The following is a 24,198-nucleotide window of genomic DNA, read 5'->3' as shown; positions in this document are numbered from 1 at the left end:
TGAGTGTAAGTAAACTATTTGTTTGAAATCAAATGTTTTCAAGCTCTTTTGTTTGCATTACTTGTCTAAGTTTTATTTAAATATTCAACCTTATATGACTAGCAAAACTCTGCATAAGTAAAACAGTAAAGTATTAACCAAGTCGGTAAGTAATACAGTAAAGCAATTTTTTTTTTATAAATTGAATTTATTTTTAATTTACGTTTAATTGAACATTGCCTTTTTATTTTGTTTTTTAAATGACACAACAAAAGATTTCTGTTTATATATTTCTACTCTAAAAAACCGATATGTATTTTATTCTAACATGTGGGCTACCAAGTTAGCTATATACAAGTCTCATTATATCGATCTGGAGTACTTTCTATTAAAGGCTTCTTATCATCGTATTTTTTATCTAATGAAACTTTAGTTTGTTTGCAGTACCAAAATAAATATAATGGATGAATTAAGCAGATAGTGATCAATATTAAAAGAATTGTGTTTATCTAAAAAAAAAAAATATATATATATAATTTTAAAATGTTAATACACCAAATATTTACTTCAAGTGTTAGGTAAAACTAAAATAAATAAAAAAATACCCAAAACGAATTTCCATTAAATGCATGCTTTGTGAGGTTGAATAGGGCGTACAGGAAAAATCCAAGAGCGTCTGAAACAAAAATATTTATGCCAAACAACGTTCCGTATTGTGATGCTGGAAATCTAATTTTGAAAAAAAAATTATACAAATAAAAATTTATAGTTTTAGATTATCATTACATGGATTTATAATTTTTTTATATTTGAGTTAAGCTACTTCAAAGTTACTTCATAAAAAAAAATATATATAAATATATATATATATACATATATATATATATATATATATATATATATATATATATATATATATATATATATATATATATGTATATATTATATATATATATATATATATATATATATATATATATATATATATATATATGTATATATATATACATATATATATATATATATATATATATATATATATATATATATATATATATATATATTATATATATATATATATATATATATGTATATATATTATAAGCATTAAAACATCATATACGGTATCATACTATTTATTTCTTTTTTCACGTAATATTTCGACTCATATAGTGAGAGCCATTATCAAACTGATAAAACCGTTAAAAAAACCGTTTAAAAATTATAATAAACGTAACCAAATGATGTCATTGCAACGTCAGATATTCAACATTTTTAATTTTACAAAAAATGGTTTTCCAATGGTGAGTCATCACCAAATTGCCATTGCCACGATTTAAAACGTTTTCTTTAGGTTTTGAACATTGTACACGTTGTATTCCAATGGCCTCACGAATTTTTCTTGAGTAGTTGTTTGAAATAACAGAAAGCGTTTTAGGGTTCTCCCAGTTTATTTTACCATTACAATGTTGTGAATGTTCAACTATTCCAGATGTTTCCCAGTTGGCTTTTGTAACATTATTTTTATGTTCTTGAATTCGTGTGGAAATCTTTTTTCTTGTTTCACGAATATAACATGAACCACATGCGCATTTAAGTTGGTACACTCCTGGATGACTGTTCGGAGGCAGTTTAGACTTGTTTCGGCAGAGTATATTTATCAAGGGATTACCAAAACGGAAGACACCGTTTTCGTAAAGTCGGTGTTTTAACACCGACTTTACGAAACTCTCTTCTTAGAACAAGGCTTAATTTTGGGATCCATGGTAAAATAACAAAATTTTTGGTATCAATTTTTTGAGAACTAGATTTATTTGTGGAGTATTTATAATTTTTAGCAATATCTGAATACTGTTTATATGAATGTCCATTTTCAGTAAAAACCTTGATAAGAAAATTAATTTCATCTTGAATATTATGTTCTGAACAAATTTTGTATGCTCGAGCTAAAAAACCTTTAAAAATACTAACTGCGATATTCGGTGAAATACATGATTTTGGTTTTATGAGTTAAGTACTCAGTATAATATTATTAATAACCAAATAAAATACAATAAGAAATAAAATGTATATTGTTTTATAATATAAATATTTTCAACTAATTATTTTTCAAATCGGCTAGCAGCAATTATTGCAAATGAAAAACTGATTCTGATTATGCATGACTCGTGAGCCCAAAGGTGACATTGAGTGCATTGAACCCAGACTTCTTCTGGTCAGTATTCAGATATTGCTAAAATTATAAATACTCCACAAATAAATCTAGTTCTCAAAAAATTGATACCAAAAATTTTGTTATTTTACCATGGATCCCAAAATTAAGCCTTGTTCTAAGAAGAGAGTTTCGTAAAGTCGGTGTTAAAACACCGACTTTACGAAAACGGTGTCTTCCGTTTTGGTAATCCCTTGATAAATATACTCTGCCGAAACAAGTCTAAACTGCCTCCGAACAGTCATACAGGAGTGTACCAACTTAAATGCGCATGTGGTTCATGTTATATTCGTGAAACAAGAAAAAAGATTTCCACACGAATTCAAGAGCATAAAAATAATGTTACAAAAGCCAACTGGGAAACATCTGGAATAGTTGAACATTCACAACATTGTAATGGTAAAATAAACTGGGAGAACCCTAAAACGCTTTCTGTTATTTCAAACAACTACTCAAGAAAAATTCGTGAGGCCATTGGAATACAACGTGTACAATGTTCAAAACCTAAAGAAAACGTTTTAAATCGTGGCAATGGCAATTTGGTGATGACTCACCATTGGAAAACCATTTTTTGTAAAATTAAAAATGTTGAATATCTGACGTTGCAATGACATCATTTGGTTACGTTTATTATAATTTTTAAACGGTTTTTTTAACGGTTTTATCAGTTTGATAATGGCTCTCACTATATGAGCCGAAATATTACGTGAAAAAAGAAATAAATAGTATGATACCGTATATGATGTTTTAATGCTTATAAGATTATTACACATACTGTTAAAGATGTCACTCAAATATTATATATATATATATATATATATATATATATATATATATATATATATATATATATATATATATATATATATATATAAATATATATATATATATGTATATGTATATATATACATATATATATATATATATATATATATATACATATATATATATATATATATATATATATATATATATATATATATACATATATATGTATATATATATATATATATATATATATATATATATATGTATATATATATATATATATATATATATATATATATATATATATATATATATATATATATAATATATATATATATATATATATATATATATATATATATATATATATATATAATATATATGTAACTGATTTTTTGATGAGAATAAATAAAAATAACTACATAATTTTTACGACTAAAAGTTTTATGCGTTTAGTAATCATCAGGTAAAAAATATATACATAATATATATATATATATATATATATATATATATATATATATATATATATATATATATATATATATATATGTATATATATATATATATATATATATATATATATATATATATATATATATATATATATATATATATATATATATTTACCAAATAAACAGGCCTATGCGTGTTAAAAGCTATTCATTTATGTAACTTTTGACTTCTCAGGTTTTATTTTATTTTTTTTAAAAAATGAGGACGAAAACTTAGACAAACCCATAAATAGCATTATCAAATATTCTTACTTGGTTTTTTAATACATTTTAAATGGATTTTATTTGGTTACGTGTAATGGGCTATGGTGCTCTTCTACTTGAGTAAATTGACTCAGGAGTATGAAACAATGGCAAACTTAATTTTCACCATTATCTTCATGATTGAATGTTTTGGTTCTCTTTTAATAAAAAAACAGTTAATATTTGAAATATGAAGTGCGGTGGACCTTTGTATGAAACTCTCTAAGTATAGTTAAAGTTTAAAACTCGTATTTTTTCTAATTTCTATTATTAACCCTAAATATATATTTTTTTATTTTTAAACCATTTCGAAACAAAAAATATTATAATAGAAAATGAAAACAAACTGTTTAACAAAAAAGCGTGTTGTGGATTGGTTTTAACATATGGCCAACGTGTCCAATTAGCATTAGGCCAACCTTTTCCTTCGAAATATTTAAAGTTTAAACGCTTTTTTTAACAAACTATTAACCAGTATTGTTCAACATTTTACACTAAAGAATTTTTTTCAACTATAAGCTTTAAATTTAACTCGAATATTGCATTACCGTCAAACAAACTGTTAAAAACTTACTTTGATGTATCTAAAATTGATTTCACAAACGGCCCCGACTTCTAACTATGATCTAACAAGTGTAATTATTTTTTGGGAAGAGGTTCGAATTACTACCAACCTTCACCAATGTTTTAAGCTTGCTAAAGCATATAATCTAAAGAAAAAAAAACTTGACTTGGCCAGCCTCTACCTATGGCCAATCTGCCCCGGACTACCCTAAAAATAAATAGTCAATAAACAACAGATTTGAAATTTTAACAAAACAGATATATATATAAAGTTGAAGGATTCTGATAGTATGCACAACTGAACAGTTCTACCAATATTATAACTCATAATACCACCAATGAATGCTATAACTTTAACATTTGTACCACAAATATGTAAAAAATTATATATTTGCTTTTTAATGTGTACATTAGCCTATTAAAATAAATGGTCAAATAGAAACTGTCTCAAAAGAGAAAAAGTTTTCTTAGTGCTTCGCCAGATGTCGTTATCTAGAATATTATTAGCAGTAGTATTATTAAGCCGTTAAACAGTGTTTGTGTCTTCAAGGATCACTTCTTTGATATAAACTAAATTTAATTCATTATTTATTTTAATTATTCGTTTATTTAAAAGTTTTGTTTGCGCTGAAACGATATGATTACACTATGTAACGCAATTTTTGTTCCTGGTTTCTAAGTTTTATATTTCAACTGCTTATGTTGTTTAAAGTATGTTAAAAAATGACTTAATCAAGCACAAACTTTGCTTAGACGATAACAGGACAAAGAAAAAACGTGTTTTTCTGAAAATAGAATAATATTTTTTTATTTTTGTTATTATGATTAGTAAAAAACAACATTGAACAAGGAGTAGACAAACACAGTCGGAAACCACATAACAAGGTTCAGAAATTTAGGTTTTCTAGATTTATGAATGTACTTTGAATGACACTTTTGAAATAGCACCTAAATATAGTTCCCCGTCATGTTTTTTTTATACTCTCCTTGTTAACGACATTTAAAGTCCAAAATATCTTGATGAAAGATCTCGCCTTTCTTTTTGAAGTAAGTGCCCAAGGTTTCTTTGATTTTGTCGAGTTGCGAGTTAAGGATATGGACTTTTAGAGACGTTCAGCATCCCATTTTGGCGTAATTCTGTATGAGAGTCTGCATTAACTACCCATAGTTTTCAGCTTTGTGACTACCTAGGAAGACCTGATCAACTGCAACAAAACTACTTCAAGCCGCTCTCTCCGTCCTGTTTAACAAGTTTGCGAAATTCTTACACTCTATGATCTTCTTGATCTGTGGTCTGTCTAATATACCAGCCTTGACCTTAGCCTCGGACAGCTTTGGAAAAAGATTTTAGAGGTATTAAAATGCTGGTGACTCTTTGTGATGAGTAGTGAAAAATTGTTTACTTAACTATAACTTGATGTGCAGCGGTGGCATAAGCACTGTATGATATTCTGTCAGCGGCTCCACATCACATTTCTCTTCCCAACAGAAAACGTGGTTTGTTGTGGCCAGTCCTTTGTGCGTTAATGCGCCTTATTGTCACGGCTATCCCGAGGCAAAGTAAACAAGGAAATTTTGTCAAACCACTTTCATTAACCATATAGAATAATACCGTTTTAAAGTCACCGATGACCTCTCATCTGTATTCGTCGTACTTTCAATGCACTCAGCAACATTTTAACACTAGTGAGTCCTCGATGAGATGTACAGAGCGGGCCATTGGGAGAGACGGGTAGTTATTTCCATTTTGTACAACAAAGCCTTCAGGCTCCGGTATGAACTGTCTATAAGTAGGCGTTATTCAATAGGATTACATGCAATACCTATAGCCTGGAATAGACCGGCAAAATTGTTGCAGAAAGACAGCCGATCACGCCGACTGAAGAAGTTGGAGAGTCATTGATGCCGCTTTCTCTGATCCGTGACTTTTACGCTATCATCAACCTATTTCCACTATTTGAGCCTGGATATCAGAAGCTTAGCATTTGATTTCATTAGCCCGAGGTCCCTATTTAAATTTTTGACGTCTTCCTTGTTGTTAAAGTAGAGTATTTTATCCTCAACTTTTTCTGCGCAATCGTATTCCATATCTCCAGTATCTGCCTTGCTATCTGATTTGTTGCTGACTCCTCAATATGGCCGACGCCGCCTAGGAGGAGTCTGAATCAGCAGTTAAGGTATTGGCGCGACGGAAGAAGAAATGTCCGGATAAACGATCTGAGGGGCATTTTTTCCGGTGCAACGAGTTTTTGGGTTTACCATGCAGAAGTAGGAGTTGCTAAAGTGGTCTGTCGGCTCTTGCAAAGTTCGTAGGATAGCAAACTTCATGGCTCACTTCACTTCTCTGTATTAACTTGTAATATAGCACAAAATAATACATAAGAATTAAAATAGTTTGAGGAAAAGAAATTTCAAAATATAAATGATTAACTATTAAATTAAGTAACCATTAAATTAAGGAAGGATTTTAAGATGGAACGTATTTGCCTATAGTACACGACTTCTAAAAAAAATTTTGTAAACTTTAACTCCTAAAAATGAACCATATTTATAGTATTGACATTTTATGAAAATAAAAAAAAAATACATCTAAGCAAGAAGCAACCTTTGAGTGTTTTTATGCAATACTTGCATGTGAAATGCGGTGCACAAGTTATGTCTTGGTCCCCGACCGGCATGCTAAAGTATGCCTTGTAGGCCTTGCACATTTTATAACTTGCTTTTAAGGAATGCTTTTTTACTTCTGTCTTTATGAACTATTTGCACACGTAACAGAATAAATTAGCTGTACCGAAACAACCTCTTAATGCCTTCAAATAAATAACTTTTCTTCAACTACGAACTTATTTTTTTTCAGCCTGCAATAATAACCTGTGATTTTATACTTTTACAGCTGCTTTTGAAACGTTCAAGAACGTTATCGAAAGTCCTGTTTTAAGAGAATTATAGAAACATCTACGCAACTCTAGCAGTTCAGGAATATTATTGGAGGAAGTTTGGAATTGAAAGCTAATTGAGAATTTTCTCGGAAACACGCGATTTTCTAAATCTCATTGTTCTGGTACAGAAGCAAAGCTTTTCTGAAATAACAGTAATTTCTTTTCTGTTCTAGATCTAATGTTTAGGAAAATACACTTTAAACCCAAGAACAGAACAAAGATAAAAATTTGTTCCATAGTATTGTTGTTATTGTTTATAGTTTACAATTTTATTATTAAACATTATCATTATAACAACCATTTCGTTCAAAATCATAGTTAATAAACATCTAAATATTAAAACAAAGACGTGCATAAAACGTTTTTACAGTTTTAACTGAAAAAAAGATTGTATAAAAATTTAAATTGAGTTCTAATATCATTGTTATATTATTATAGAAAATATAAAGTATTGGGTCTTTTGTTACTGATGCCAATACTGATACCGGTGCCACGAAACAATGCCAATACTGAAAATACTCGATACTAATATCATGGTTTTGCCACGCTCTTCTTAAAACCTAGGTTATTTTTGTACCTAGGATATTTTATAACAAACAACCTAAGAATTAAGAGTTTCATCTATCATGCTATATTTGTTTTTTTGGGTTTTTGTTTTTTTTATTATTAAGATGAATTACAGTATTACAGAGCACGTCAGAGGAGCATTTAAACAGAAAATCCATGCTTTCTTTCATGTCAATGTTGCTTTTGATTAAGAGTCGCCGTTGAACCATTAGTCTTTTGGTTCTGAGCCAGAACTGTAACCACTGCGTCACCATTCCTATTCTCGTTTTATATATACGCACCAAATCGAGACAAATTATGACCAATCCTTTAAAAATATTTTCAACTTAACAAAATTATCTCTTTGAAAAAGTTTCTTTGTTATTTAAATCATTACAGATTATTTGAATAAATGATATCAAACACGTAAAAAAACTTTATATTTCTTTCTTGGTAGACTACCACGTGATAAAAACAAGATAGCATATCAATGAACTATTAAAAACCAAAATTAATGTTTGTGTTCTGTTTTTATAACGAAACTAAATAAAAACAAGACAACTATTCATACAAAATTATCACTACCATCTGTCTATACTATACTAATTTCTACTAAAAACATAGTTTTTCTAATACTCAACTATCTATGTCAATTTTATAACATTGGCTTTAACAAATAATAATGCTTAATTTTTTTACTTCTACCAATCTTATCAATATTAATTTTGTTTTTAACATTTACAATCTTTTTTTCTAAACTTTTTTTTTATCTTTAATTTTAAATATCTTTATGTTATTATAAATAGCATTACTCACAGAAATTTAAATTCAATTTATTACTAGTTAGTCAAAAAAATGCAAACAAATCAAACAAAGTGAGTGAAAATCAAACTTACGCAATTCCAATAAAAGCTGCATTGTTTGCGTATAAAAATCCTCGAAGTATACAGTGTACAGCATATAGCAGGGTATCTGTAAGAAATGAAATTTTTAAAAGCTTAGTATGGTTTAATAAAAATGTAGAATAAGAGGGAATCTAAACATTAAAAAAAAAATACTACCTCCAACCTTAAATCCGCAAACAATGAAAGTACGCATAGAACAAGTGTCAACACTATTGTCACAACAAACGGTCTAATGCTTGATCGAATTTCAGGTATGTGTTTATCTGAATATTGAAGACATGGAAGCTTTTCGTCAACAGCTTTATCGCTTTGTTGAAATAAAAGACCAATTATTGGTGTTACAAATATTCCACCAAATTGAATATAACCAAACAAATTAGTGTATTTACACACTAAATTATACTTAACTATAATATACATTTTTTCTGTGTAAGTGGAAGAAAGAGAAAAGGTCGGCTTGTATGCGTGTGTTTGTAAATGTTAAACAAAATTTAAAATTACTAAATCTAGATTTTATATTATTTTTATTTACATTAATAATTAATGAACCTTGTTTTTGGTTGCTTAAGGTTAACATTGAAATATTGTCATACATTGAACCAACATAATACCAAAGTTTTAATTGTATAATTGTCAAAACCAACAGTTGTAAACAATACATCAGAGAAAATGTTGATTTGAAAATGGAACCTGCTGATGCGATAACAAAAATATACAGTTTATTTTTATAATAGTAATTATTTTTATAATAGTAATTATTTTTACAATAGTAATTATTTTTATTATAGTAACAATCATATATTTTAAACATTCTTTTTTATTTTTTTATTTTAATGTTAACACTATTGGTATATTGAAAAATGGCCACCTTGGTTTCCTCTTTCGTTTTTGACTTGTTTGTTTCTAAAATGCAATGTGTTAATATAACCAAAAAAAAAGGGGAAAACTTCCCTTTTTTTATTTTGTTAAAAAGATGAAGTTTAAATATTGTTAAAATGAAGGGTACAAAGTTTTTAAAAGGACTTTAATTTTTGCGTCTTTTAAAAAGGAAAATTCGTTGTAAAAGACGCAAAATTTAAATATATACTTTTGGTGTCTTAGGTAGCCTAGGAATAACGAAAACTTTTCGTTATTCCTAGGCAAAGAAAGAAAAAGTTTTATCTCATAGAAAAGTTTTTTTTTATGAGAAAAAACTTTTACACATCTAGAAAATGTTACAGATAGGTATGTTTATAATTATATCAAGTAAAATGCTTTTCAAAAAGTTATAATACTTGGAATCTGGGATCAAACAAACCATAAAACCTCGAATGTAGAGGTAATAGTTTGCAATATTTTGTATTATTGTTGTTTTGAAGCATATTTATACTCATCAACAGACTTCAAATATTATCTACCTTAAAATAATTTTTATTTAAGGTTCTAAAGTATATCATGCAAAGTTTTTCATCTGCTTGTTTTGGGGGACCCTGGAAAACTTCACATAGTTTATCATTACAATACTAAAAATAAAACTTAAGAAATATCGACAAATAAAAACTTAGTTTTAATTAAAATTCAAATAATCTACAATAAGTCATTGCCCGTATATTAAGGCAATGGTCCCAGGTCGTTATGCTTGTTTATACTTAGTTTTTTTTTTTCAAAAATTATACCTTCGAGTAAAATTGCAAATAAAATCAAATAAATCAAAAAAAAAAAAATCAAAAAAAATCAAATAAAGTTATTTAACATGAATAGACTGTATCGGGTATGACCTACTACTTTGTCTTAAAAAGTTAAATTTTAAGTAATAAACACCGATAAAAATAAGTTACTCAAGGAACGAAAAAATCTTCAGCAGGAACATAAACTTTTAATAAATTTAACAAAGTTTTAGCCGGAGTTTTTCATGACTTCAAACTGTTTTACTTCGATTAGTTTTCATTTAAATATATATATATATACATATATATATATATATATATATATATATATATATATATATATATATATATATATATATATATATATATATATATATATATATATATATATATATATATATATATATATATATATATATATATATATATATATATATATATATATATATATATATATATATATATATATTTCTAGGTTTTAGGTTTTTGGTGATTTGAGCAGAGACAAAATTTTTTAGAGTCATTTTTAGATCTCCATAAATATATAGAACTCACGCCACCGTAATTCTAATTGTAATTTAACGTTTAATTTTTAATTTTGTAATATATGGCTGATGATTGCCGTTAGGCATGAAACTTAAAGTTGCATAATAAAAGTTTTTTCTTTATCGTTTTTAATTATAATTATAAATCGCTCTGCTTAGAAATTTATATATAACCAAAAAAAATTTCCTAAATATTGAGCACTTTTAAACGAACAAGAGTTTTGTATTATTTTAATACAACACTAAATCCAACGATATAAACGATCGACCAGTCGAGCACTCGACTCGAATTCGTCCACAAGATGGAGAAATTAAACTTGCAATACTCAATTAAAAATATCTCAATACCATTAGAGAGAGAATATATTTTGCAATTACTGGCAAAGACCAAAATGCTTGTTAAAAAAATGAGGTGGAAAGCAATTTTTTTCATTAAAAAACAATCGAATGAAAAAGATTCTCTCGATTACGTAAACTACGGTATTAACTCTTATAAATGTCCTCCGCAAATTAAGGAAATGTGTGCTTTTGAAAATAATTTAATTAATCTTGTTAAAACCATCAAATTTCGGAAAATCAACAATGTTTTTTAAGAAAAAATAGCAAACGATATAAAATCTATACAAACCTCGAAAAAAACTTTAACTCTAGCCGACAAAACATCAAACATGTACAAACTATCCAAAGATCAATACAACCATCTCCTTTATAATGCAATTACTTCCACGTATAAAAAGGCGGCCCTTAAACTCAAAGATCAAGTAAATAAACAAGGTAAAAAAATCTTAATCAACCATGATGTATACAATAAAATCGAAATTAACGGTACTGCAGATTGCTTCATAACTCTAAAAGACCATAAAGAGAACTTCCTAGATAAACAAACTGTTAGACTAATTAATCCTGCTAAAAATGAGTTAGGAAGAATTTCAAAATCTATTGTATCCAACATTAAATCCGAGCTGAGAAAGAAGCTATTTTTGAACCAATGGCAAAACACTCAAAATGTTATCATTGGTTTCAAACCATAAAAGAAAAGCAATTCTGTAAGTTCTTAGTCTTTGATATTAATGATTTTTATCCGTCGATTAATGAACCTACTAAAAAATGCAATAACTTTTGCAGAGCAACATCTACCAATAAATAGCGAACAAAAGAGTTTTATACACCATGCAAGAAAATCATTATTATTTAGCAATGGAACTGCCTGGATTAAGAAAATGAGAGAATTATTCGACGTCACTATGGGGGCCTTTGACCGCGCGGAGATTTGCAAATTACTTGGGATTTTTATTTTGCATCAAATCTCGCTGTTTTATGATAAAAGCGATTTCGGCATATATCGAGATGATGGATTAGCTATGTTTAGGAATAAAAGTGGTCAGGAAATGGAGAGGATAAAGAAACATTTTGTAAAAATTTCTAAAAATAACAATCTTCTTATCTCTATTAAATGTAATTTGAAAATAGTTAACTATCTCGATTTAACGCTAAACCTTAACGATGGTTCTTTTCAGTCATATCGCAAATTAGATAATATAGTTAATTATATACATATTAATTCTAACCATCCACCGAGTGTAATTAAAAGTATTCCTAAGACTATTGAATAAAGATTACCAGCAGCATCGTCGAGTGAATCGATTTTTAAAGAAAGTATTCCTCATTATCAAGAAGCCTTAAAAAAATCGGGTTACAATTGCGAACTTGCATAGCATCCAAGTATAAAATCAACAAACGGCAACCATAAACGCAAGATAGTTTGGTATAATCCTCCTTTTAGTGCAAATGTTGTTACAAAAATAGGTAAATGTTTTTTGAACCTCATCGACCTCCACTTTCCAGTTAACCACAGACTTCGTAAAATATTTTATAGAAACACAATCAAAATATGTTATTCCTGCATGCCAAACATAAAATCCATTATTAACTTTCACAACAAAAGCATTTTACATAAGGAGGCAAACACTAATGAAATGAAATGCAACTGCATTGAAAAAACCAAATGCACCATGAACAACCATTGCCTTTCCAACAACATTGTTTATCAGGCCACCATCTATTCAAATAATCCGGAATATAAAGAAAAAGTGTATTTTGGAATTAGCGAAACACCTTTTAAAGTTCGGTATGCAAACCACTTAAAATCTTTTAATGCAGTTAGGTACAAAAATGATACAGAACTATCAAAAATTGTATGGAAATTAAAAGAAAATAACTTTACACCTTTTGTCAGATGGAGGATTGTTAAAAAATGCAAACCATACAACCCAACATCAAGAGTTTGTAACCTTTGTTTGAACAAAAAGTTCCAAATTTTGATGTATAAAAGAGAAAACCTACTAAATACAAGAAGCGAAATAATCTCAAAGTGCAGGCACAAAAATAAGCTCCTTATCTCCTCTTTTGATACCGAAGATTGATCCTGGTTGGTTTACGTCACGTTTTCGTCACGTTATACTAAATTTACAATTACGTTAAAATTTTGTTTCCATGGAGTCATTAGAACTCACGCCACCGTAATTCTAATTGTAACTTAACGTTTAATTTTTAATTTTGTAATATATGGTTGATCAATCAATCAATCAATATATTCTGAATTACATGATTTTACAATTCAAGGATGTTTACAAATAGTATAGTTACTAATGATGCGTAAACACCTAATAATAATGAATGATAACATAAGAATAAAATAATAACAACTCTAAAAATCGTAACGTTAACAATAATAATAACATTAATAATAACTATAATAATAAAAATGGTATTAATAACAATAAAAATAATGGTATTAATAAAAATAATCATATTATAAAAATAATCATATTAAGATAAATAAATAAAATATACAAGAGAGAGTATTTTTAATAAGACTATTAACAGTGATATATTGCTTTTATTGATGTTATTATTCTAGTAGCTATCCAAATAGTGTTTTTTTAATTTATTGAGAAAATTATATTTTATGGCAATCATCAACATAAAATTATATTTTATGTTGATGATTGCTGTTAGGCATGAGAACTTAAAGTTCCATAATAAAAGTTTTTTCTTTATCGTTTTTAATTATACTTATATATAATTATATATATATATAAATATATATATATATATATATATATATATATATATATATATATATATATATATATATATATATATATATATATATATATATATATATATATATATATATATATATATATATATATATATATAGTTTAAGATTAGGATTACCAAGACAGGTAAAAAAAGCAAGAAGTTAATTTATGGATTTTTTGACCGAAAAACCAACGTCTATTCGAAATCTCTTACTGGTACATTAATTTAAGCGATGTTACCAGATGGGTGTAAATTATTCCAAATTTAAATTTTCTCTTCGTTTGAATAGTCTTGTGTTTTATTTGCCGCTGAAGTGAGTGAAAATAATCATTGTAAGACTACAAAACTGACACAATAAGTTAACAGACCACCTAGAAAATACAGTCACTTTGCAGGAAGTAATAAAAAATAACAAACCATTTAAATAATCAATATCACAAAAAAATGCTTTGTATTTGGTACTTGTTTTTACTATCTATAAATTCAGATACAATCATAAAATTTATGCTAAATATACAGTACAAAGCGGAAATCAAAGAATCACGAGACTGATTGGTTCCAATGGTTCAAACTGTTGTGCTTAAAACTGTGGTAGATTTTGGTATTGCATAAAATTTGTGATCATATTATACCAGAAAAATATTTAAGGAGCCTAAAACTCCTAGGTATTTTTCAGTGGTTGCAGATAAAACAAATGATACTTCTCTAGACGAGCAGTTACGAGCGCGCATTTAATTTGTCTACATGCTAAATGGTTTTTTAATGATCCAAGAAGAATTTTTAGACTAATATAAAACTAATGATTTTAGCGGTAAAGCGCAAAGTGAACTAATTGTTCAAACTCTTTAAGACCATATCTTGATCTTAATCTAAGAAAGTTAAAGACCCGATGGTGCATCAGGTATGTCTGGCTGGTATAATGGCGATTAGGAGCACATAGGATAGCTGGGTCTATCTGCAGTTTTTGTGCGTTGTGGCAGCCACGTCCTGAATTTATTTTTAAATTCTACTTGTTCTGTACACGAGATTAGATACATGTTTAGTACCGTGAAGAAGCGCCCAATATTTATTAACAATTCTGTTAATAAAAAAAAGTAATGACATTAATAGTAGCTTTGTCTATATTATTGCAAACAGTCAATAACAATCTAGATGTGCATTAAATGCCATAAACTATGTAAAAATTCCCTTTAGCGTGGCGTTAAAAATGAAGCATGGGAGAATGCTATTTTTGGCCGATTCAACACTTCTAATTATTCAATAAATGCTTTAAACATTACTTTAGTCACTTCTCGTGTCTTATATAAGCAATTGTATAAAATAACGTCCCTGAATAAAATGCATGTCAATATTACAAAAAAACAATTTGGTCTCCGTACCTAGAATCAGGGAATCAATCTATTAGTTGACTATTTTTAAACCAACAGCATCTAGCTATAAAAATGTTTGCTATGCTACTATCAGTGATACCACAACATAGTTTGACTGATGTGGTTATAACTGTAGGAATGTTTACTTCTTTAATAGGACCTCAAGATAAGAAAACTATTTATAATGAATGTTTAAGGTGAAAATAACTGCGCTCACATATGCAAAGCCATCTTTTATGTTATCAAAAGCTTTCGATATATTTCCTGAAAGGTATAACTTGTAAACAAAACTAAAATACTATATATTAGTTTTAATTTCTGTTATTTATCAATTTTCTTTTTTAGATTGGCAACCATCAAGAAACTTTTTTAGATTTTCTCTACCATTCCAACCACAAAATGCACAGCTGAATGAAGCTTCAGCGCCATGAATATTTTGAAAAGTCCTCTGCGTAACATAACTAGTGATAAGCGTTTAACTAGCTTGGGATTACTATATATTAATAATATCCTGCCTTTAAAATTTGATGATGCAATTGATAGATTTGAAACTGGCAAAAAGAGACTCTTTGATATAGGATTGTAGATTTTATACTATTTAAAATTGATTTATTAATTAAACTTTATTTTTTATTTGCGTAGCAAATGCAAAATGTTATTTCTGATGCTCAAATCTCGCCAATATTTTCTTATTTTTAGTTTTTCGAAAAATTACGCTGACCACTCTAGGTATCAATCCCATATTCCCCCTCCTACGCCACCTACCGAAAAATCCTGGATCTGTCGCTGCATCTTGGGGCACCTTAAACAAATAAAAAAGGTTTTATATGTATAATTCAATTGAATCAAAAATAAATAAAATAAAATAATCTCTTAACTGAACAAATACAGCTCTTTTATTTCAAATGATAATAAAGTAGTTGCAAAATAAATGTACTTAAATAACATAAAATTGGGTGAAATACTATGATTTTTATTTAGTCTGATAAAATCTATTGATTGTGCAATTTTGGTTTCTCAGTGTTTTTGTTAACCTTTGTCTGGGCATAAATCTAAAGCAATCACAAATCGTTTTAATAAAGCAAGAGAACGTTTTAGTCGTTTTTCAACATTTATGAGTAAAATATTTGCAAAAATACTTTAAAAATGTATCTTAGTTTTTGAATAAAACATAATATTTAAAGCTATGTTTCTTTTAGTTTCGTTTTAGTTTTTTTTTGCTGAGAAAATTATTTTTTATTGCATTGAAAATAATAAAAATAGTAAACATAGGTTTAAGATTTTTTATTTTAGGAAAGGAATGAAATTTTTTTTATTAACTGCATTTCTATTGCGGCTTTCAATTAAATGTTTGTGATATTTTTTATATGCATAGTATAACATTTAGATGTAAAAGCAAATATATATAACGATGTTTAAATATAAATGTTTGAAATTTTTGAAATTTTTAAATTAGTATAATTATAAAATAATAACAAAATTACTTTTTTCGTTAGCAATAACAGCAGTGGTCATACAGTTGTTATTTTGGAAGTATTATGTAACTTCTGCGATATTTTTATGTTTACTTTATTTAGTTCAAAAGATAAAATATATTCTGGTATAAAACTCCAGGAATGTGAAGTAAAAACGTATATAGAGTAGAGAAAAACAAAAGAATAAAAAAGAAATAATCTATACAAACACACATTACTACAACCTTTTCTTTACCAGGAACCAACAGAAGTGATCCAATAAATGTCAATATAAAACTGACGGCAGTATAAGCAATGACATTGCTTTTCAAAGTAAATCCTGCCTCGTAGACAACCTAAAAAACAAAATATTTTTTAAACGAACTTTAAGCATTGTTTTTACCTACATACATACATACATACATGCATACATAAATGCATACATATAGACATACATACATACATACACATACACATACATATATACATACATACATACATACATTTATATATATATATATATATATATATATATATATATATATATATATATATATATATATATATATATATATATATATATATATATATATATATGCATATATATATATATATATATATAGCTATATATATATATATATATATATATATATATATATATATATATATATATATATATATATATATATATACATATATACACACATTTATATATACATATATATATGCATATATGTATACATATAAATATGTATATATATATATATATATATATATATAGAGAGAGAGAGAGAGAGAGAGAGAGAGAGAGAGAGAGAGAGAGAGAGAGAGAGAGAGAGGGAGTAGCGTCACTAAAGGGTGCGGCCCGTGCCGGGTGATACCACCACGACCTGGCATAGAAGCGTGATACCAAAATGAAAATAGTGCAAACATTACAGAACAGTTCATGCTTGAGTTAATTTATTTTGCATTTGGAATAACCAATAGCTTTTAGGTTGTTTTTTTTTTTGATATTTTTTATTAATAACTCTGCTACTCTGCTATTTCTGTATTTTACATAAAAATCTTTCGTCTTTTATTCAATATCAAAACATTGAATATATTAGCCCATCATATTTGACCTTTATAAACAAGTTTTAATACTTGGAGTGTCATAAAATATTCCCAAGGTATTGTTTTCTTAATGAAATCTTTAAAGCTTTTTTTTGGATCACTATTTATACTCGCGCCACTCTTTTAAAGTTTAACACTTTTTACTTTTTTTGATTTTTTAAGGCCATTTTAAAACAATCGCCACAAATAGAAATTTACAAATTATTAACTATATTATAACGTCATTACAAATAATTGAAGGTTTTTTCTCAATACCGATTGTGCGCATACTTATTACGATTATTTTTGTTAACTCGTGGTATTTTAAAAACGCACAAATTTGTTACGAAATTCAAGAAAACGTGGTTTTTAAACACGATAGCATTAAGGCCCAATCCACAGCAATTAGAAATTTGTTAGATGCGTTTAATCTCATGCAGTTTACCTACTTCAAGATCCGGCTATTTAAAAAGAAGTTTGTACAAGATTAGCTAAGTTTCCTCGACGACCATTATTCTTGTTAAACTTGCCATCATGTCGGAGAGCTTCATAATAGCCATAGCCGTAAATAAAACTGTCAAGTTATTTATATCATAAAAGGTTACACAATAGTAAGGTAAAGATAAAACTACTTCACTTTAAAATACCTTTTCGCAAAAAAGTATTTTAAAGTAAAGTATAAAGGTTCCAAATTTGTAATATGTATTAGTCTTAAACCTTTATGTGAATTTGAATTGCATTTGAATTAACTTTTATTGAAATATAAAATATTTATCAATATAAAGCGTATTGCAAAAATGGTGGACTTAATTTTCTACATTCCATTTTATAATATTTTGAAATATCTCATCAATTATATGTTTTCGCGCATACTTTTGTATGCATACATACGTACATACATACTAATACAAATTATTCACATTTGAACTTTGTTGAAGTGTAGAGATTATTGTGAACTTGTGGAAAAAATTAGATCGTTTGGTGAAAGTTAACAAATATGGAGCTCTCTCAAACGCCTTGAATTTCATGAATTTCAAATTGCATTTATCTAAAATAAGGCAGGTTTTTGTTCTGAGTAATAAAATACTCAAAGAGATCAATAGAATGTCTGACTACATTTCTCTCTCCAGGGCATCGAGGTTTTTAACCTGCAATACGATAAGTTTTGATATTTTTAAAATTTGTAAAATACAAAGAAAATAGCTTTTAACCAATTTTTATGTCCAATGGCAGACTTTTCTTACAATCAGTAGAAATGTAATAATAATGAAATTAATAGAAATAGCACTTTGATTTCATCTTTTCAAATTAAATGTAATAAGTTTTTTGTAATGTCATTTTAAACCTTGTTTTAATCTACATTGTATTATTTTTAATTTTAACTTTTATGACCAACAAGTCTATTGGCAGATACACATTAAGTCTGCTGCAGATGTGAAACCATTGTTTAAGAAATTTAATTCTCAAAACAAGAAATATATTTCTTTTTTTTAAAATAAATTCCAAAATAGAATATTATTCTATGCTTACAATAAATTTATTCAAGATAATAAAGAGCGTGTGATGAGGTTGCAGAAGTCTCAGCTAGCTACAGCGACTGCTTTCTTGCTATCTCGTTAATAAATGGTTCTAATAACTTGAATTTTGATCCGATACCTAACTGCAAACTTTAAACTTTAAAAGTTTATTTTTTTTTTTTTACATGATTTTGTTGAGAAATTTGTTTTAAGCTGAAAATTTATATGTATATAAATATTTATTGTACATTTGCAGCGTTTAAAGGCTGAATTCTAAAGCAAATTCGCTTGAGAAACTAGAGATCTGTGGCAGTAAAGGATCCAGCATTTTTTGTGCTTGAGATCCAAACATTTTTATGGTAATATTTATGTCAAATAATGATGCTTTTGAAAAAGTTGCATTAATTGGAGGCTTGGAACAAAAAAGCCCTAAAATTTCATCTTTTTTGCCACAAACGTGAGAGCAACAAGTTAATGAAATAATTTTTTTGCTATTCTTAACTAAATTTGTATTCATTAATAATTTTTAAGTTTTGTTTAACAATCTATAAGCGTTCAAAAATTATGATCATATAAAATTTGTAACCCTCTCAAATTGTAAAGGTTTAAAATTTTGTATGTAAAAACATAGTTAGAAATAACAAAAAAATAATTTTTCCAACTTTTTGCTCTCGCATTTGGGCCAGGGGTGATGAACTTTTTGGGCATTTTTTGTTCCCAGCCTCCAATCATTGAAATATTTTGCAAAACATTATTATTTGACATAACTATAAACATGCAAATTTTTGAAGTTTGCGCCATGTCTGTTAGCTATCTCAAATACCAAAAAATGCTGGATCCTACAGTAATCTGTTGTTTGGTGCCTTCCAGGCCTTTTTTAGACATTAAGCAAACGTAAACTTCCAAGTTGAATGCACCTCTGCAATGCTTTGTAATGCAACCACTAGGTCTTCTTGGAACACCTAAAATAACCACAGAAAAATGTGTATATATACTTTTAAATCACATTAATACGCTTTGATCTAGTTTAGTTTATAACAAAAGATTGAATATCCTTTACCTAACCTTTTAAAAAAACCATTTTGGATTTGGGCTTGTTTAATCCAAGGCTCCAATAGCAGTATTTAAAAAAACATCATTTGATACTAAAATTAGGTAAAACAGAAAGTTTGTCATATGACTGGAAAAAAGCTTAACGTATAACAAAAAATCATTTTACAATAGCCAAAGTGTTAATTTATTTATCATTATCAGTGAAAGATGGGTACAACATCTTAACTAAATTAATAAGCACAGTGTTTTTTTCGGAAAAATACGTTAAGAAAGTTTAGAGCAATTTTTGCGCCAATGCTTGAAAATTGCTCTAAATTTGGTCAAAAATTATAAAAAACGTAACTTCATACAGTGCGAAGACTTCTATGAAGAAAAACTAAAAATTAAAATAAGATTTTATATAAATATTACCTCTTCGCCACTCATGAGCCACTCTGCATAAAAGTTATAAAAATCATACAAAATTTATGGGATTGCACAGTGGGCCAGTAGGTGGACAAAATGGGAAAAATTTTAGTTGTCTAATCTTGAAAACCTAATTAATTTTAGTATCTACATATATTAGGAGAAATCTATTGGTAATTTATTTATATTAAATCCCTTAGTTACCAGGACTCTGAGCATTTGAATATTGAGATAAAATAAAAAAATAAAAAAATTATAAATAAGTAATTAACGGTGACATCAACGTTGTGTTATATTTCAATTACATCTACGTTTTTGAAACAAAAAATTAGTACATGTTATTCTAGAGTATTTAGAGATAAGAAAAACCAATGTGTGAAATAAATTTGTCATAGCATGTTATCTCAGTTATACTTTGAAAATCACAGATTAAAAAAAAAAATTTCATAAGAAACTTATTTTTTGCCGCACAATAACTAATAATTACCACAATTTGCCATGTGTTGTCTTATATTTATTTGAGCTATATGATGCTTCAATCGAGTTTTAATTGATTGCTCGTCCCCTTAAATCCCCGTTCAGATTTTATGTATGTTTTAACTTGGTTGCTATGGTACTAAATTTTGCATAGCAACAACTCATTTTTACATTAACGTTGTTTTAACAGTATTTTACTTGCGCTAAATACACAATATTGGGGTATGTATTAAAATGAGATTCAGAATTCTTATGAGGTTAACTTTTTTTGGTTAAAATGGATACCTTACTTCGCATAACATAGCAACAACATATTTTCGGTAGTTGTTAGTAATTTAATTACTAACACTGACAGTAATTTAATTACTTTTAATTTTAATTACTAACACTTGTAGTAACTTAATTACTAACAAGTATTAGTAGTCCAGGCGGCATATATATTATAACATTTTACTTTTAAATACAAAATACTTGTTACAATAATTATTTAGATATGGTTTTGTTAAACTTAGACATTCATAATTTTCTCCAAAAAAACAATCTTAGTATTTCAAAACAAAATATTACTGAAGATATATTAAAATTTATTCAGCCAAAATTTGCTGATTTTAAAGACGTTGATTTTAGACATGCTGTTCAACGATTTGTTTACTTGTATAAAAAAAAGTGGAAATCTGCAAACTATACTATGAAAAATTTTGAAAAGAAGTTTGTGAACTGGCTTAATGAATACTTAATTGTCAGAAAAAAAGACAATGAACCAACTGCAAGTAGACGTGGTCGAAAACCAGTTGCATTTGATAATAGTTCTAATAAAACTAAAAAACGGCGTGTATCTTGTTTAATTGAATCTCATTCATCCAATGAATTATTTTTTGCTGCTAATAAAAAATTTAGAGATGAATCTGTCAATAAATAAATATATCAAATACAGATAAAGCAACTAAATATTCAGCAGACGAAGCGCTGGCTTTAATAATTGATGCAAGTCTGACAAAAGCTTCCTATCAATTGATTAGAAGCGGAGCCTTGGAGAAAGAATATAACATCTACCCCGCTTACAATGATGTCAGAGATGCAAAATTGAAATGTTATCCTGCAAACATAACAGTGGAGGACTATTCAGCTTCAGTTCCTTTAAAAGATTTAATGACTCATACTTTGCAAAGAATCTGTGCAGTTCAGGAACCTGTGCTAAGGCACTTGATATTGAACGACAAAGCAACAAAAACAATGACACTAACGTGTAAGGCTGGTTTTGATGGTGCTACTGGCCAAAGCATTTTTAAACAAGTTTTATCAGAACCCGACATTAACAGAGATTTAAAGCGTGAAGAATCATTATTTATTACTTGTCTTGTCCCATTGGATTTGACTGGATTTAACAACAGCAACGAAAAGATGCCTATTTGGAGAAATTAAAAGTCGTCCTCCACAACCTTTTGTAGACCCATAAGATTTGCATACAAAATGGAATCCAAGGAATCTGTGATTGAAGAAGATCAGTACATTAAAAGTGAGATAGAAAGCTTAGGTATGATTTTATTAGAGGTTTGCGGATCTTCTATTGAAGTGAATTGTATTATTGAACTTACAATGATTGATGGGAAGGTTCAAACAATATTATCTGAAAAAAATAACTCATACCATTGCTGTTCAGTGTGTGGTGTCTCTCCAAAAAATATGAATAGTCTTGATACCCTTAATATAGATTATACTAACAGAGAGTTCAAATATGGTCTTTCCAGTCTCCATGCATGGATTCAATTTTTTGAGATGTTATTGCACATTGCATATAAAAAAGAAACAAGAAAGTGGCAAGCAAGATCTAAAGAACACAAAGAAAAGGCATCTGTAGCTAAACAAAAGATTCAGACTGATTTTATGAACAAAATGGGACTTGTTGTTGATTTCCCTAAAAGTGGTGGTTCTGGAACAAGTAATGATGGCAATACCTCAAGGCGTGCTTTTGCAGCATATGAACAAACAGCTGAAATTCTGGGTATTGACCAAAACCTTATATTCAGATTTTACATTATCTTGGTAACGCTCTCTTCAGGATAGGAAATAGACTGCTTAAAGTTCAAGGATTATTGTTTTGACACTTTTAGACTATATGTGTCCCTTTATCCATGGTATTACATGGCTCAATCAGTTCACAAAGTATTGATACATGGACATGACATAATTAAAAGCCTTACATTACCCATCGGACTTATGTCAGAGGAAGCTCAAGAGGCTAGAAATAAAGACTTTAAATCTTATCGCGAAAATTTCAGCCGAAAAACATCCAGAAAAGCAACAAATACTGATCTTATCAATAGACTGCTAGTTTCCAGTGATCCTGTTATTTCATCATTGCGTAAATCAACATCACACCAAACAAATCATAAAGCATTTCCTTCAGATGTTTTACAATTACTTAAACAATCTTCAAACGATATTATTGTTTTATAATTTTTTGATGTAATTTAAAATTGATAACGTTTTCTTGCACTATTTTTTGCTTTTATTATTCCTAAAACATTATTTACCTAAATACTCAATTTTTATTCAATATAGGTGGGTCAAAAATCCGATAAGATATTCAAATATCAATTTACCACTTTGTAACTAAGGAAAGTATCCGGTAACTAAGCAATATAAGTATCCATAACAACTAAATTTAAAAAATTATCACTTTTGTAAGAAGTGTGATCTCATATACAGGTTCGAAACGAGCTTTGAACATATTTTCGCGTCACGGTATGGAAGGAGGCGTGAACTTCCTGGTTAAATGCACTTCCGCGGTGCTCTGTGACAAGACCGTTAGATCTTCTTGGGGCATCTAAATAACAACAACAACAACAACAACAACAACAAA

The 24,198-nt window shown here is 27.9% G+C and overlaps 1 protein-coding gene across 1 annotated transcript; it reads right to left on the bottom strand.

Annotated features, from left to right (window-relative positions):
• Positions 1-293: 293 nt before the first annotated feature.
• LOC136086578 (equilibrative nucleobase transporter 1-like) lies at positions 294-8,939 on the bottom strand. The gene is made up of 4 exons (XM_065808815.1): positions 8,828-8,939; positions 8,663-8,738; positions 585-708; positions 294-488 (listed from the first exon to the last, which is right to left on the bottom strand). Exons 1-4 carry the CDS (start codon positions 8,862-8,864, stop codon positions 327-329), a joined length of 399 nt encoding a protein of 132 aa, XP_065664887.1. The 5' UTR covers positions 8,865-8,939; the 3' UTR covers positions 294-326.
• Positions 8,940-24,198: the final 15,259 nt, after the last annotated feature.

Source organism: Hydra vulgaris, chromosome 10 (genome assembly GCF_038396675.1).
Source record: "Hydra vulgaris chromosome 10, alternate assembly HydraT2T_AEP".
Classification (NCBI taxonomy): domain Eukaryota; kingdom Metazoa; phylum Cnidaria; class Hydrozoa; order Anthoathecata; family Hydridae; genus Hydra; species Hydra vulgaris.
This window is presented reverse-complemented; position numbering and strand designations above follow the sequence as displayed.

Excerpts from the sequence above, each read along its gene's own strand:
- LOC136086578 (XM_065808815.1), bottom strand. The coding sequence starts at position 8,864 with ATGCGTACTTTCATTGTTTGCGGATTTAAGGTTGGAG. Across the intron at positions 8,739-8,827 it reads TTGCGGATTTAAGGTTGGAG|ATACCCTGCTATATGCTGTA; the intron begins GTAGTATTTTTT and ends CATTTCTTACAG. Across the intron at positions 709-8,662 it reads GCAGCTTTTATTGGAATTGC|ATTTCCAGCATCACAATACG; the intron begins GTAAGTTTGATT and ends TTTCAAAATTAG.